This window comes from Rattus rattus, chromosome 4 (assembly GCF_011064425.1).
Source record: "Rattus rattus isolate New Zealand chromosome 4, Rrattus_CSIRO_v1, whole genome shotgun sequence".
Taxonomy (NCBI): domain Eukaryota; kingdom Metazoa; phylum Chordata; class Mammalia; order Rodentia; family Muridae; genus Rattus; species Rattus rattus.
The window spans coordinates 20,396,336-20,414,000 of NC_046157.1; the positions used below are offsets into that span (position 1 = coordinate 20,396,336).

The following is a 17,665-nucleotide window of genomic DNA, read 5'->3' on the forward strand; positions in this document are numbered from 1 at the left end:
CCGCCCAGAAGCTTCCATGTTGATTACGTTCACTAGCTGGGGATCTGCCTGACTCTGTCTCCCCAATGAGAGGACTATAAGCTCTCAACTTTTGAATGTGGGCCTTGGGATTCATGGCAGGTCTTCAAGTTCTCCTTAAAGAGAAGGTCTCACTTCTCTTTAGAAGGCTGGCCACACATCTTCAATCCTCCTGCGGTAGCCCCTTGGGATTGCAGATGTGCAGCATCGTGCCTGCCTTCCGTCACTGGCCTTTTGACACTGTTATTAGTCAAAAGGGGTCTACACTTTCACTCAATGACATCATAATTGTCCAGACTTCCTTTAATGGTGTCTGGGCTTGTTGTAGTTTCCCCTCCAGGGTCTGAAGGATTCTGCTCAAATTTTCTTCTGGTATTTTCATGACTTCACCCTTAACATTCAAATCTTGAATTCAATTTGAAATTTTCCTGGCTTAAAATGTGAGGTCCAAATCGGACTTGAGTCTGAGCTTCTCTTTCTACACATGACTGCCCACTGCCCCAGTTCCATTTATTAAATGGATCCCACCTTTATCATTAAAGCTAATTTTAAAGCACTTGGAATCATAGTAGAAAAGACTCTATAATTTGTCAATTTTGTCCAGAACACCATTACAAGGGAAATTAGCTTTCAAGATATGATCTATAACTTTGCATTATGAGAGCAGAGTAACATAAATACATTATAAATTTACTTTTCAAAGAACCCCGTGGGGCCATTGACAGCCTCGAGGACACAGAAGAAACGGGCATTGGGGGACCATCTGGTGAGATTAACTTTTTCACTGCAGGTCTCCCCTCTGGCTTGCCTCCAGGAGCCGGACTGCAGAGGGGCCCACCATGGTAGTCCCAGGACCTCTGGCTCTCTCCCTGTTGCTGCCTAGCTTCACCCTGCTGCTGTCCCACCTCTCCAGCTCCCAGGACGTCACCAGTGAGCCCAGCAGTGAGCAGCAGCTGTGCACCCGGAGGGAGCACCCCATCGTGGCCTTCGAAGGTGAGAGGCACTCCCCAACCCCCTATAGTCCTGAAGAATATGGGTCAGACCTTGGGAGGGCCTTCCGGGTTGTCTGAAGCCCTTCTGGAGGTCCTGAGACTCTTCTGGTAGCCGTTTTAATACTGAGAAGCAGTAGACCGGGAGCTCTGATTTCTCTGAAGTAGCTAGCTTTATTCAAGCCCTACACCCATGCCCGTCCCGGAGTACTTTTTGTCTTTCACTGGGCTCTTTGGATGGGCTGTGAAGCTATGGATGCCCTGGCGGGAGTGACCCAGATCGAGGTGGTCTCAGCTCTCGAAGTTCTCAAACCAAAGGCTCCTTTTCTTGGCTTCTCCGGGGGCAGGGGAGTGATGACTCACTCCCAAGGAAGAGCCTGAAAACTGGAAAGCATCCTTCTCGCTCTAAGCGGAACGAAGGGATGCCTGTCTTTGGAGTCCTGGGAACCCCCCCAGCAGAAGGGGCCCTGGTGACTCATAACTCTTGCTTGTCAAGGGGGAGCGTGGGAGTGTCTTGTTCGAGGATTTCCCAATCTTGGATGTGCACATCACCGGACGTGTTCCAGGGGGAGGTTCGTGAGTTCCTCAACAATTTCTAAAATTAGGACCGCCATTCGATGATAACCAAATGAAATAAATAAAACCCAAATCCTAGAGAGGCCTGGATGCTCTCCCATGACCTGTTACCCCAACACAGCGCTTCTGATCACATTCATGCTGTGAGAACCACCTACGTGGCCGTTCACACTGCAATTTGCAGATGAAATGCCAGGGTCCCCTGGTTTTGTTTCGTTTTGTTTTGTTTTTTTGGTTTTTTTTGGACAAGGTTTCTCTGTGTAGCCCTGGCTGTCTTGGAACCCACTCTGTAATGGGCTCAAATTCACAGCAATCTGCCTGCCTCTGCCTCCTGAGTTCTGGGATTTAAAGGCATGGGCCACCACTGGCCAGCTGGTCCCCTTATACTTAATACTGACCAGCGGTGGCATGGCCCCTCCTTGAACTAACCCCGAGTGGGAGAGTGGGCAGGAAAACCCAGTCCTGGGGGCTGAGGAGTCTTATCAAAGCCAGGCCTCGAGGTCACTCTCCTGATGTGACTATTATTGAAGAGCCATCACGTGCTCAGCCTTGAAAAACCTGTCCTGCCTTGTGGAAGAAACAGTACGGAGACACCAGTGGAAAAATCAATCACTATGTCTGAGGCAGGGTGGGATTTGAGGGATAGGGTGGGGCTTGTAGATGGGAGGCGGAGGCTGATTGGAGAAGAGTCTGGGAGCGGTTCTGGATGTACAGACTCCCAGCCGTGCGCTGGTTCTCTTCTCTGAGGAAAGCTTCCAGCTGCCTTCTCCATGCTGACTTGTTTGAGCTGGGATCCTGGCTTTGAAGGCTTAAGTGGATTATAGTAAATTAGCAATGTCTTCAGTGTACGAAACGTTCGCACACGCTCAGACTTCCGATGCTTCCCTGTGGCTCTGAAGGGAAGACATGGAGTGAGGGTGCGTGGACTGAAGGGGCAGAGAGCTGAGGGCTGCTGGCATACAGGAGACTCCTGGGACAACATTTAGTGGAGCATTTCCTGTTGGGGGGCTTTGCCCGGGTGCTAAAGGTCCAGTTAACTCAGAGGGAGCCTGCCTCCACCCCCTTGTCAGGTTGTTCTGTATGGGACTGGGCTGGAAGGGGGCATAGGAAATGTGAAGTTGGGGTCTGAGTTCCTGGGTTTCCAGAGGGCATTTTTAATCATCAGGCGTGAACCGAGTGCACTTGACTGTGTACCCCACCATCGTACAGAATGAGGGACTCTGCCATCATCCACATCCTGACAGCTTTGGGTTATTTTATCCATTCTCTAAATTATTGGATATTGGATTGGGAAGAGAGAGAGAGAGAGAGAGAGAGAGAGAGAATGTGTGTGTGTGTGTGTGTGTGTACATGCTTACATGCTTGCGTGCATTCACATGTATGTTTTCCCAGGGGACTAGGGCCAGGGACTCTCTCGTGGAGGCTCACCACATTTTAATGGCCCTGCTTGGTGCCTGGCACTGAACAGTTGCTATGGGGTCGCAGAAGCGAGCACCTGTTTCTTTTGGGCACTGAGCTATGTCCTATTATTTCTCAAAGGTCAGAGCCTCTGTTCCAGAAGCCCAGCTGAGCCCGTATCAGCTCTGCTTCCCAGGTCTCCTCTCATCTGTAGCATGCTAAGCACATAGTAGGTCCCATGGGTGAAGAGCTGTTCCAGGGAGGTCATACTAATCCAGCTCAGCATCAGCCACTTCCAAGACCCCCAGACCTTGTGCCGCACGTCTGAGCGATCCGCAGGCCCCCAACCTGGCAGCTGTGAGCTGTCTTCTCCCCCAGACACCTGACAGATCTGTGAATAACCCTCAAGCATCCGCAAGCGTCGGGCAGTCGCAGAAACAGACTGGCAGCAGCTTTTTGTTTTATGAGGTTCAATTTCCTCCTGTGGGTTCCTTTTAAGGAGGCCCACCTGGGTCTGTCTTCGGCCTGTGTATTGCTCTGTTTGCCACAGCATGCCCTTGCTAGGTGGCAGGGAGAAGCCAGCCTGGAGTTAACACTGGCAGTGGTTAATCCACAAAGTGGGTAATTGAATTGACTATAATTAAAATCACAGGCGCGTCATGGAGAATGTCATTTTTCTCTTAAAGTCGCCGTCCAAAGCCTTCGCTGCACACGGAGCTCAGAACGTGCTTGGTGTTTTAAAGACAGTTTTCCCTCTGGTCCCCTTTGCCTGTTTAATAAGAAGGCTGGCTCTCTTCCCAAGGCCTCCCCAGGATCGCGGCACCGCGCCCAGCCATGTCCCTTCCACTTGACTGTGTGAGTTCCTTCAGGGCTGGGGGAGAGGGACAACCACTGAAAGAGGCCCCCACCCACCTCTACCTCCCAATGGTCATCCCAGCCCAGACTGTGTTTCCTCCTCTCCTCTCCCCACTGAGAACGGACCTAGAGGAAGAGTGAGCTAAGTTCTCAGACAGGATTTGCTGACCAATCATACCAACTCGTTTCTATCCTGCTGCCTTTGCCTGAAATGCCCCTGATCACATGAGGGTTAAAGGGCAACCTGTTTGCTTTTGTTGGGAACCATCTGATCAGAGTCGATCCACACAAGCCATGCAGAGTAAAAGTAAAATACAACAGGAGTCGAACAAGGAAGGAAAGGAGGATGTGGAGACACTCTAATCAAGGAGGTCTTCCTGGAGGAGGCGAGCACTCCATTTAATCTCTACTATGATTTCCTGTTGCTCAGGGTCAGCTGAAAACCAGCCCACCTGACTTCAGACTTGACTCCTTACCCTGCCCAGATGCCACTGAGGCTGTGACATTTCTTGGCCAACCTGCAGGCCACCTGCTGGGGCCTACGGAGTTTGCATCACTTTGCTGCAGAATTTCTTATTTATTTATTTTATCCTGCATATCACCGTTTTCTGAAAAACATCCAACTTGCAAAACCTCCCGCTCTCCTGGGAATGATTAAGCGTTTGCCTGCCGTGCAGAAATGAAAGGCTTGCTTTTACTCTGTAGTGGAAGGATAATGAGCAATGATTTATATCCCTTGGATTACACACACACACACACACACACACACACACACACACACACACACACACACACACGCTGATCTGAACCTTGTGCGGCAGTTGCTGACAGTGGGTAGAAGCACAAGGCTTCCCCATCAGTCTACTGGCTCCCCACTGGCACCAGTCCCGCTCTCCCGGCACTGGCAAGCAAGAGAGAAGTTCAGGTACTATGGATGAGCTTGGGAGAAGTGGATCTCCAGTAGAGAGATTGGGGAAAAGTCAATGACACCCTCATCAGACCATGAGGTCTGTTCTTTGCCAACCCCATCCCCATAATAGGCTTTGGCTTTGACTAGGAAGCACTTTCTCAAAGATAGGGGAGATGCAGACCACCCAACTCCTGTCTCTCCCACCACTGTGGAATCTTATTAGAAAGCCTGTCCATCTTCCCAGGAGAGGAGTTGAGGGTTGTCACTCACATATTCAAACTACTGGGGCTTCTGACAGTGAGGTCTTACCTAGACCCAGTGCAAAGTACCAGGCTGGACACACACCACAGAGAAATAATGGTGTCAGGTAGTAGAAACCAGTAGGACCTCCTCAATCCTGCTGGGTGGAGTCTGGGAAGTCTTGGAAGGGGTGGAGGTGGGGGTAGATCACAGGGTACAAAGATTTGTGGGCTCTATGGAGCAGATTGGGGAAGTGTCTTAGTTAGGGTTTTACTGCTGTGAACAGACACCATGACCAAGGCAAGTCTTGTAAAGGACAACATTTAATTGGGGCTGGCTGACAGGTTCAGAGGTTCAGTCCATTATCATCAAGGCGGGAGCATGGCAGCATCCAGGCAGGCATGGTGCAGGAGGAGCTAAGAGTTCTACATCTTCATCTGAAGGCTGCTAGGAGAAGACTGGCTTCCAGGCAGCTAGAGTCTTAAAGCCCTTACCCACAGTGACACACCTACTCCAACAGGACCACACCTCCTAATAGTGCCACTTCCTGGGCGGAGCATATACAAACCATCATCACAGGGAGTATGAAACGTTTTAGATAAGTTTGCCTGAGGTGAAGAGTTTGGACAAATTTCAACTCGTCATTAAATAAATAAATAACGAATGCCAGGTGGTTAGCTGGGGGGGGGGGGGGCAGTGGGACCAGATCCCAAAGGTCAAAGGAGTTGAGGCGTGTTGGGTGTTGCTGGGAAGGGATCTCAACCCGAGACTAGCGTAGCTGTGCACGTGAGTTCCAAAACTATCCCTCTAGTTGCCTGGTGGGAGACAAGCCAGTTAGGATGGGAGGCTATCAGTACCAGTCTAGTCAGAAAAGGACAAGGCTTGGGTCAGGGTGAGGTTTGGGGAGAAAGCAGCTGATGGAGTCTGGAGCCTGGAGGGAGAGCAAACAATGTGTACGGAGGTGGCTGCTTAGAGTCTCTGCAGGAAAGAATCAAGGGTGATCCATCCTAGGCTTTCCTTCGTGCAAGGCAGAGTCCTCTCCCAGAGGCCGAAAATGTAACAATACTCCAGTCCCTGAAGTCAGAAGGCTGGCTGCTCACAGAGATAGCCTGGTGGAACCCAGGTCTCCTGGGGGCTCCAACTCTATACTGCACCTCAGCTGGTGTGATCTTCTCTGGTGAGACGCCACTGAAGCATGGTCCATCGGTTAACAGAAGCGTCTCTCTCCCTGTCTCCGCCAGATCTGAAGCCGTGGGTGTCTAACTTCACCTACCCTGGAGTCCGGGATTTCTCTCAGCTTGCCCTGGATCCGTCCAGGAACCAGCTCATCGTGGGAGCCAGGTAATGGGGTAACAAGAGAGTAGGGGGAGAGAATGGGGGAACCTGGAGTCGGGCAGAAGGGATACTGCTGTGATGACTAGACGCAGATCCTTGGAGTCCCTGTCCTCCGTGCCAGGCCCTGTCTGTCCTGACTGTCCACCAAGTAGGGGACTGTGGGAGTCTGGGAAAGGGGATGACCCGAGACCACACAATCTCAGCTAGATTCATTCATCAAATATTGTTAGGGTATTAAGAGAGAAGATGCCTACTTCCGTCTTCTGCCCTCTCTGCCCTGACGCCAGGACCGGCCCAGTTAGAGATGCCCAGGCGCCCCCTGCTGGCCAGCTGCCTGCCTGCACCAAGGGTGCTGCCGTAGGCCATGTGTTTGTTTTATAAAGGGCCTCATTTTCCGTAGCCTGCCCACGTTTGACCCCACTGTCGAGATCAGGGTTTGGAAGCTAACCTTTCTGGGGAGGCCTCATCTTCTAGACTTCCAGGTGGAGTGGGAGGAGCTAACTATCATGAATCCATCATTGCCAGCTTTGGAAGCAAGCTTAGAGATGAGGCAGGGGGTCCCTGGGCCAGCATCCCCCAGAGCTCCTGAGAACATGCTAAAAAGTGATGCTTGCACCCCTTGGCTAAGAAACTCTAGGAACGGGCCTAACCTTGCTTCAACAAGGCCTCCCGTGACTGGTGCCCAAGCTTGAAAACAGTCTGACCAACACACACAGCAAGAAGATGCAAGCTTGGGACTAGAACTTGGGCCTCCTGACCCCAGTAGTCTGCGTTAGGACACTGGACATGTGAGGATCTGGATCGGCACTGTGTTGCTGGTCATTCCTGCCCTCTGGTTCTCCCCCTTTTGTTGGTGTATGAGACAGAGGTGAGTCACCCACAAGCTCTGGTCTGCAGGCAGTTGAGCTGGATAAACCTGGAGTCTGTTTTCTACGGCATCTCCCTGGGATGCTAGGGCAGAAAGCATTTAAAGTCGTTCTGAATGAAGTAACCATTGTACAGCAGCATCGAGTGTGGCACAGTGTGAGACATGCTAGTTACAAAAGAACACTCACTGAGAGCAAAGGCCACGCCCTCACAAGCAGGCGTCTCTAGGTGCTCCCCCTGCATTCCCTGAGAGGCGATCGACTTTGGGCTTTCTTTCCCAATAAACCCAGGCGAACACTTGTCTTGCTTTGTATGTTGAGAAGGCTCCTTACTCACACAGAGCTAAGAGAAGAACACAGAGAGATCCTATACACCCTGCTCCTGGGTCCTGCCAGTGGCAACAACATCATCACACATAACCACAGCGCAGTGATGTAATCTAGAAACTGATATTCACGACATCGTTCCTCCTGGCTGAGGTTTTATCAGCCAGCACTTTGGGCTGAGTGTGTTCACTCACATCTGTAACCTTAGCGTTAGGGAGGCTGAGGCAGAAGGATCACCTAGAGTTCAAGACTAGCCCAGGCTACATAGTGAGGACTTCTCTCCAAAAGAATTGAAAAAGCAAAGCAAACGAATAGGGAAGGTGAGATGGCTCAGCAAGTAGAGGAGCTTGCTGCCAAACCTGACTGTCTGGGTTCAAACCCCAGGAGCTACATTCATGCCATGGCACTCATGTGTTCACATATACATACATACATGCATGCATACATACATACACATATGCATGCATCCATGCATGCATACATACATACATACATACTCATTCTCTCTCTCTCTCTCACACACACACACACACATACACTCTAAATTAAAGTGTAATAAACACTAAAACCAAACAAACCCAGAAACATACATAATATATACCTTTTATACCCAAAGAGTAGCTTCCCAAGACTGTTCTGAAATTCGAGAAAACATGCCCGCCACATGCATTATTTTGTGTGGCATTGGTGTAATAAGTCAGATAACATGTTGTGCATCACACAACAGACATATATAGTAAGCCGTGTATGCAGGAAACGATCCAGGCCTCACTGTCAGCCCTGGAGGCAGATCCTGATCGCTCCCATACCGTAGGTGGTGAAGCAGCAGCAGAGAGATGGTCACCTGCCTATGGTCACACTGCCTCACCAGATCCACCTCGGTTCTCCCACGCAAAGGGTGGTTATGCCTTCTTTCTGCAGCTTCTCGTGGACCTTTGAGCCTAGCTCTGCCTTCACATGGAGAAGAGAGCATTCCCTCCTGGATTGGTTCCTTCTGTCCCCAGAGCCTATGTCCTGAATCCTGGGCCTTTTCTGACGGCCTGCCCTTGTTTTTTCCAAGCGCTTTTCTTTCTCCTCTGTCTGGGTTTTTCTCTCCCTCTCTCCCCGACACCCCGGACCTCTGGAATTCGGACTGGGAAATGTTTTTATCCATTTATAGCCTGCCTTATCCCCTATGGGACTGGGAGTTGGGCGGGATGCTGAGATTTCCCACTCTCATCTCCCAGCTCCGCTGAGAGCCGACGGAGACGCTGTGGTGAATGGTTTTCGATGGGATAAAAATGAATCGGGCGATGTGTTGCTTCCCTTAATTTGTTAAAGCTGAGAGCAGATGCCTGTGTTACCTGAGCGCACAGCTGGAGCAGAGCCACAAGCTGGAGCCCATCTGTCCCTGGGCCAGGAGCATGGAGGCCAGGGAGCTCTGCCAAGGACCTAGAGAGGGGTCTGGGGAGGGGCGGCGGAGGCTTACAGCCAAGGTCATGGGCAAGGCCACCCCGCCCTAGGCCAGAGGAGAAGCTGCAGTCAGCTTCTCCTGGGCCAGCAGCCAAATCATGGAGAGGAATCTCCCAGCTTAAAGTGTCCGGTTCCCACCCCTGGCTTCCTTCAGCAGGCCCCCTCCTTCCCTTTCTGGCCCGGTCTCTCCTCGTTTCTTCTCAGCACAGCTGAGGTGGCCAGAACTTCCTAGATTAATTATTCCTAAAAAGTCCAGGAACCTGAAGAGGGATGGCCAAAGGCAGACAGAAAAAAACAAAGAGAATTCTTTTGGAAAATCTGAGCTACATCCGCTTGCCATTAATAAAGCCTTCAAATGTGTCTCCAGGGGACCGTGAATAAGCCAGGCACGGTCGTGTTTTCCATTTTACAGACATAGACACTGAGGCCCACTAGGCCCCAGCAGACGGCGGAGCTGGGAGCCCTACATCTCTAAGCCACAGTCTGTTCTCTAAACCTGAACTCTGTCCTGCTACCCTCTGACCAAGTGGGTCTGCCGCCCCCGTGTTCTAAGTCCTGGCCATCTGGCTGCAGAGTTTAAGCACAATAGGTTTAGTGGTAATGCTGAATTCTCGATGAGTGTCTGATGGTGTCGTCATCGTCATCGTCATCATCAATCATCACAATTAAGGCTTGTGAGCCATCCGCTGTTACATGAGAGTTCTGTAGAGGCTGGGAGCACTGTGCTGGCTGCTCTGGGAGGCAGTGGTCCAGGGGGAGGCTGTGGAAAAGGCAAATTTAGAGTCACCGGGTAGAGACGAGGCTGCACACAGGACCCCAGGTCCCATGTGGGAGGCCCGTCTTGTCTTCGTCCCTGCAAGAGGCCTTGCACTTTCAGTTGGACAGAAACAAGCCCCATGCTTAGGAAAGGTGAGCTCACAAGCTAAACAAAGCCGTTCAGTGTGCAGATGTTACGCTGACTTCTTCTTGGTTCTGGAATCTGGTTGGACTTAGCCAAAGAGGTTGGCTTTATAGACAGAGAAGGGAAGGGGTTGATAGTGGAAACGACACAGAGCAGACCGGCCACTTCAAAATCGCCTTCCCTGTGAAGTGGACACAGGGAGATAGAAAATACAAGAATAGCCGTAGAGACCTCACACCACTTTCATTGCGTAAGACTCGAGCGGAGAGTGCCTTACTGCCATGGCAGCCGAGACACGGAATGTGTCTCTGAAGGTCAGTTTTGCTTTAATGTTAAGCATTTGCCGTGGGCATAGATGACTCCATTTTGATTCTGCAGTCTGCTCCGTTGGGGCCCATTATGAGAACTTAGTCCAAAACAGTGGCATCCTGTTACTTTGATTTAACAGCGGGTTCTGGTAGTTCCTTCCTGTGCTTGCTGGGTCAGCCAGGAGCAGATACAGCATGAAGTCTGCAGGTTAACCCCGTCTCTGACTTACTGGCTCTGAGACTTGGGCCATTACACAGTCCGCCTCCTGTATAGTCCACATATTTGGACTGTAAAGTGGATATAGTCTGAATATGAGCCTCCGTGTGAGAGTTGTCTGCACACTCCATTCCACAGTCCTGCTAGTGGTGGCCTCGGTGGTGTCCAATGGGACTTTGCAGCAGTGAGCAGTTAGGGAAGGTGAGACCTTCATGATAAGCTAGTTTGACCTTCTGGTTTTCTTGCATCTACCCTGGCCCACACCCTTGGTGACCTTTTGGTGACTATAGCAACTGCAGACTGAGTGAAGGTTCAGTGAACTAACAGAGGTGAAGCTCTTTGGGCTTGGCTCACCCTAAAGTCCTGCAGAGGACATGTTCCTGGCACCCCATGAGGCCTAGGCTGGTTGCCTTCCAGGGTCCTACCTACAGAGTCAAGAGTGACTTGTGACTTCTGTTCTGTTTCCACAGGAACTACCTCTTCAGACTCAGCCTTGCCAATGTTTCCCTCCTTCAGGTAGGTTTGGTTTTCCTCCTTTCCTGCACTTTTTCCTGCATTTGGAAGCTGAGCGGTGCAAGTAGCAGGATACCTAGTCATGCCCTAGGATCAAGTGCTGGAGCGTCTCTTCTTTTCCTGGTCACGGTTACTAAAGCCCTGAGACCAAAGTCACTACTGGAAGGACGTGTGGACGTGGGGTGCAGCCCCCTCGCACATGGAGGCTCAGTTTCCTGCATTGTGCAAAGAAGCTGACAAGGAAGGGGAGAAGAGGTCCCAGGCTGGGACGCCCCCACCCCTGTTGGCTGGGAACTGAGGGTTTTGCCAAGATGCAGAACTTTCAAGGCTAAAAATGGGACTCCACAGGGCAAATGGGACCAGTGAGTCACCCTAAGAGCAAAGCCAAAATCCACAGGAGAGTTCCAGGGTTTGGGCCCCCAAGGGAAATGGTGTCTCTGGTTTTTTTCTTTGCTTGGCCTGAGAGTTCCTGGTCTATCTCGGCATTTTCATTGAGCTGTGATTGATTTATTATCTGCTGCCAAGAGATGCTCTCTGAGCATAATTCCCTAAGTGCTCCGAGGGGCTTTTTAATGGGACTCCTTGATCCAGAACAGTTATCCCAGATTGAGAAACAGATGCCAAACTATCTCTGCCGGAGCCGAACATTATAGAGAAAGGACAGCCATTCTTCTTCAATGAGGGGCAAGCTTCCGTCATCCTGTCTGGGAGCTGTCTTAAGAATGCAGCATTCCCTGGGCCCTTATTGAATACCAGCACTGGTCTGGGAGCTGGAGGGTATTAGAAAAGCAGGGTGTTTGACTCCAGGGAAAGATGATGATGGATCCAAAGAATTCTGTTAGCGTGCAGGCGTTAATCATGTGCTGGGCTGTGCAGCGTGGGATTTTGCAGTAGGGAGCAGTTAGGGAAGGTTAAGACCACCTTGATAAGCTAGTTTGACCCTCTGGTCTCCTTGCATTCAACTCAGCCCACACCCTCAGTGACAATTGCACCTCTTGGCTGGATACCAGAGGAAATATCTAAGGGCGTAAAGGGTGCACCTGTTAAAAAGGAGGGGTCAGAGGAACGAGGGGAAGTTGAAAGGAAATGCCACGGATTCATGAATGTATACTTTTCCCAAGCCAACCTGCTCTTCTAATGCTGATAAACATGGTGTGGGTACCCTCTAAAGGTCTAGGAGCATATACATATACATATACAAATACATATACATACATATACATCATATACATACACATACACATATGCACATATATATGTGTGTATATATATATGCATATATATTATAAGTTGAAGGTGAAAATTCTCACATGAGCTCATGGGTTTTAACATTTGATGCCCAATAGGTGGCACTGTTTTGGGAGTTTATGGAACCTTTAAAGCAGTGGTTCTCAGCCTTCCTAATGCTGTGACCCTTTAATATGATTCCGCATGCTGCGGTGACCCCCCAACTATAAAATTATTTTCGTTGCTACTTCATAACCGTAATGTTGCTCCTGTTGTGAATTATAATGTAACTGTCTGATATGTAGGATATCTAATCAGTGACCCCCATGAAGAAAGTGTTCGATGCCCAAAGGGTCACGACCCACAGGTTGAAAACCAATGTCTTAGGCCACGGCACCTACCTGGTAGATACAGGTCACTTGGGTCTTGAAAGATAAAGCCCAAATCCTGATTCTGGTCCCATCTCTGTTTCCTGATTCGTCAAGATGTAAGGAGCCTCCAAGTACTGTGCGTGGCTTTCCCACCATAGTGTACTGTATAGCTTCTGGTAATGGATCAGGAACCACACAAATCCTTCTCCCCTTAAGTTGCTTCTGCCAGGTACATATGATCACAGTGACGAGCAAGGTTACTACTACAATGTGGTGCTGGCATTTATGCACTAAAGGGGAGGCCCATTTCTTTGCCTGGAGGATGGGGCACATAAAAAAATGGTGTAGGATTCCTTTTCCTGTAGGGGACCATGTGGCATGTCCCTGCAGCCCCGGTTTAAGCAAAGCATGCATGGTTCTCAGAGTCAGTAGTCCATGCTCACAAGCCTCCAGCCCCAAAGACTTAACTTCTAATTGGCATCCATAGGAGACCAAGTCAACGTGCCAAACCTGACAGGTCAGGACATGGGGAAGCCAGCCCAGAGGCTCAAAACAAGTGTAAGGCAGTTGACCCAGGGGGCCTGCCCTGAGCACCCAGAAGTTGCTTTCCACTTGGTTTCCTGTGGTCTGCAAATGAAGGTCATCTGCAGGGCGGGTGGGGAGACCCAGGGACGGGAGGAACCCTCCCGGGCCCAGCAGACGTGGCAAAGCCATTGAGAAGTGTTGTCTTTTGAGCTAAAGCTCAAAGGCTGTGTTTGCAAACAAGAACAGAGGGATGAGATAACGCACATCCCTGGGAGGAGGAGTAAAAGGTAGGAGGTAAGAGGTGAGGCCCTTGGAGAGAGGAGACTCTTCATTGATGACCTGGGGAGGGCTGGCCACATCTTATTTGGAAGGCGATGGACATCCATTAATGAGTTTTAAACAGAGAAGTAGCATGAATAGACTTATCATTTAGGTCACCTGGTCCAGAGCAGGGACTGGAGTCACGAGGAAGCGGTCAGGGGACGATCATGATTGTCCAGCTGAGCAATGAAGGGGATTGAAGCAGGCAGTGGAAGTGGGATAGAGACCAGGAAGGGGATCTTAAGGTGGCGGGGTCACACAGGGCTGTGACCGCACATAACCTGAGGATCATTGGGGACACTGACTTCTAGATGCAGGTGACCCTTGGAAGAGTTAGTCATGCTTGGAACACAGGGGTGTGCCATCTAGATTTCTGGTTGACACAGCTAGTTCCCATTAGTTAGGATGGAGCTGCCTCTAGACCATTGGCTCCCTTGAGTGTGCCCCGGAATAGCCAGGGGGCCTTTGACAGACTCTGGTGCCTAAGAGATTCTCACTTGAATGCTCAAGTCTGGACACTGGGGTTTTCAAGAGCTCCCATGTGACTGCAATGGGCAGCTAACTTTAGGGACCACTGCTGTAGGAAACCTCATGTGGGGTGCCTCCCTGCTGGCTTGGCATCCCCCGGCCGGCCTCCTCACTAGCTGGTCTGTAGGATGTAAGTCATATACCTCTTTAGATGCTCAGACTACCTAATGACTAGGTCCTGGGGTTTGGTTCATCCAGTTCAGTGTTGATGTGGTCTTAGGACAGACAGACACCTGTGGCACTCCCAGATCTCATGCTTGGAGTGTGTGTGTGGGTGGGGGGTCAGCTTCTGTGGGGTTCTCTAACGTACCCACAAACCAGCTCCAAAAGTACCCACAATCCACCATCACCAGCATGCCTCCCAGGGGTTTAACCTTAAAATTCAGGCTGTGTTTTCCTGGCAGAACCAAGGAGGGACCTTAGTACATTTTGTGTCACGGTTAACTATTGTAGTCACTGTCTGGCCACGAAGGTGAGCAAGAAGGTAAGAGGTTGGGGCAGACCATCCAGTGCTTCTCAGCAAAGCCAGTGGCAGAGCTGGGCTCTGGTCACCCTTGGCTTCGGGCTGTAAGTACCTACTTCATCATGGGACCTGCCACACCCTTTTTGGGGAACCTCAATTCTTGTTCTTTGTATTGACTGCGACAAGTTTCTCAGCAGCATCCAAAGGCTGAAGATGAGCTGTACAATTACACTGACCGGGGACACTAAGCTGCCCACTAGTCCCCAGAGTGTGATTTGTCCATCCAAGCCTCAGGGTTTTATTGATACTTTAAATAACTGGCATCTGTTTAAAAGGAAATCTAAATGCAAACCAGTGTCCATTAAAGGGACTTCTAAGAACCTAAGCCCTATTAAACAGTTAATGTAAATGGCTGTTCCTTAGGGAGAATTGAAATCTCCAGTTCCTTCCCCACAGTAAAGTGCTACAGAAGGGGAGCAGGTGTGTATGTGCGTGCACAGGTGTGTGGCTGTGTGTGTGTGTGTGTGTGTGTGTGTGCCCGTGTGCGCACATGTGTGCATGCACGCAGGCACGTGTGTGCCTCTGTGTGCATATGAGTAGTTGGGGCAAGACTCGCAGAGATGAGTGACTGACGAAAATCAAGTTGGTTTACCTGCTACAGTTATTACTGGCATAACTCAACCAGTGGTCATAGGGATCTTCGAAAAGGTGGTATGTAGTCTGCCATGCTTGGGGTCGGGAGGCCAGCATGAAGCTAGTTTGAATTTGGCAAGTGGGCACTCATAAACAACCTTTGTCAGTACAATTCCAGGGCCTAATTGCTAGAGTGTTATGATCTCGGGTTTCCTGAAGGCTTGTAAGCACAGAAATGATTATGTTGGCATACATGCACATCAAAACATGTAACAGGGATTTTGGAGAGGGTCTGGACAGACAGTGTGGTAATTCCACTTCTCTTCTAGCTTATCTCACAGCCTCCATGCTTGGTCCAGCAGCCTGGAGCTGTTGGTAGCTTAGACTCTGCTCAGTGTTGAACTCAGTACTGATGCTAAGTGGTCATCTATGGTGCTGATGCTAAGTGGTCATCTATGGTGCTGATGTTAAGTGGTCATCTATGGTGCTGATGTTAAGTGGTCATCTATGGTGCTGATGCTAAGTGGTCATCTATGGTGCTGATGTTAAGTGGTCATCTATGGTGCTGATGCTAAGTGGTCATCTATGGTGCTGATGCTAAGTGGTCATCTATGGGGCTGATGCTAAGTGGCCATTTATGAAAACCTCTGATGTGTTTGGGGGCCCACCATGTCCACAAAGAGACGGTTCCATCCATATCCTGACAGCTTGTCTGCTCTTTCTCACAGCACAGAAAGCACACAGCCATGCTGTTACCTGAGATCATCACCTAGGAATTTCTGGGGCAGTCCAATAGAAGGCATTCACCATGCCTCTGCTGGCACAGTGCACACCTTTCTCCTTTACAGAGACCCAGCAAAGGCACATGGGAAGTTGTTATAGGTACACATCCACACAGCAGAGAGAATGAGCAGGAACATGTCTGTGGAGAAGAAGTCCCATCTTTCTGGGAGACGAAAGTGGACAGAAGGATCATCCTGACTTAGCAGAGATGGATAACTTACAGATGGTATGTGCCCGAAAAGCAAGCAGAGTCTCCAGAAAAGTCTCAGGCTGGAGGTCCTGGGTTTTGTAGAATAAAGAAGACTAGCATAGGTCTCTAATTTAAATGCTCTAAGTGAAGAGGCTGGAACGAGGGTCTCTTCATCTCCACCAGCCAAGGAAAGAGGCTGAGATCTTCCAGTTAAGATTCTGTAGGAAGAGCGCAAGGCCCTGGGTTCGGTCCCCAGCTCCGAAAAAAAGAACCAAAAAAAAAAAAAAAAAAGATTCTGTAGGAAGGAGGATGGAGGCCACTCATGGGGTGTGAGGTAGAACAGAGAACTCAAGTTTAAATCTATTCACCCTACCCCACTCCCGGGCCAGAGATCGGAGGAATCTTTGCAGGGGAAACTCAATGAGTTCAGAGACCAGAGAAACTCAGTGAGTTCTAGAGTATGACAGAGATGGGGTTCCTGTGGGGAAGCTTAAGAGAGAGGGACCCCATAGGCACCTAAGACGTCTACCTCCAGAGTTTTAAGCATTACTTAGTACTTTAAAGCAATTGTTCACTGTGTAAAACCGCACATATACAATAGGATACATAGTACAACGAAGCCAGGGCGCCCAAGAGCAGCTCGTGCTGACACTCACCTGTGGTCCCCACTTCCCTGTCAGGAATCATTTGAAGCAGAGCTCCGACATATTATGGCAACTGTGATTTCAGTACACAGAGCTCTAGATGGAGCACAGTGGGAAAGCCCTTGCTTAGCATGGACGAGGCTCTGAATTCCATCTCCAGCATTATAAAAATAAAAATGAAGTTGAAAGAAATAAAGAGGGGAGGAGGCAAGGGAGAAAAGAGAAAGGGAGAAGTCTGGGTGTGATGGCCTACACTCATAATCCCAGCAGACTGAGGCGGGAGAGCCTCAAGTTCAAGGCTAGCCTGGGCTATGATACTGTATCTCAACATAACAACAACAACAACAAAAAGGAGATACATTTCTATAAAGACTATTTTAAGTGATATAAAATATTTTTACATCATTAAACCCCTAATGGTTTCCTAATTGTCTCATATAATTTCATTACAGGGCTGAGGACATAGCTCAGTGATAGAGCTGTTCCCTAGTATGTGGGAAGCTATTCCTAGGACTGTCAAAAGAAAAAAAAAATCAAAATAATTCTGCTTGAATTAGGATCCGAATACATTGCAGCTGGTTTAAAAGTTTCTTAAGTCTCTTTAAACATTATTTCTTCACTTTCTTTTATATATGTGTGTGTGTGTGTGTGTGTGTGTGTGTATGTATATACATATATATATTTTTTTTATTTAAGAAACCTGGTCATTTGTCTAATTTTTCTGGCTACAATCTGGGTGGTATCATTTATGTCTCACCCCTGTATTATACGTGCATCAGTTGTTAAACTTACAAGCTTCATCTGTTTGGACTCTGGCAAGATTCCTGCCGAGGCGTCGGGTCCTGTCCTCAGGAGGCACACAGAGTCTTTGTTGCGGCTACTGATGACCATTTCCTAGATCCATCCGGTCTTCAGTGTTACAATATGTCCACTAGATTGCTTCTACAAAGCAAATTCCTTTGCACTTTCATTATCCAAGATACCAAAGGCAAGGCACGTGTTTGCTAAGTGTTTCCCACAGGTCAGTGTTACAATATGTCCACTAGATTGCTTCTACAAAGCAAATTCCTTTGCA

At 49.4% G+C, this 17,665-nt stretch overlaps 1 protein-coding gene across 1 annotated transcript in view; it reads left to right on the forward strand.

Moving 5' to 3' along the window:
- Positions 1–819: 819 nt before the first annotated feature.
- Sema5b (semaphorin 5B) overlaps positions 820–17,665 on the forward strand; it is a 41,432-nt gene continuing 24,586 nt past the window's right edge. The window contains exons 1-3 of the mRNA XM_032900161.1: positions 820–1,011; positions 6,228–6,327; positions 10,863–10,908. Of these exons, the coding sequence (XP_032756052.1) occupies positions 858–1,011; positions 6,228–6,327; positions 10,863–10,908 (300 nt within the window). The 5' untranslated portion in view covers positions 820–857. The remainder of the gene's footprint in view (positions 1,012–6,227; positions 6,328–10,862; positions 10,909–17,665) is intronic.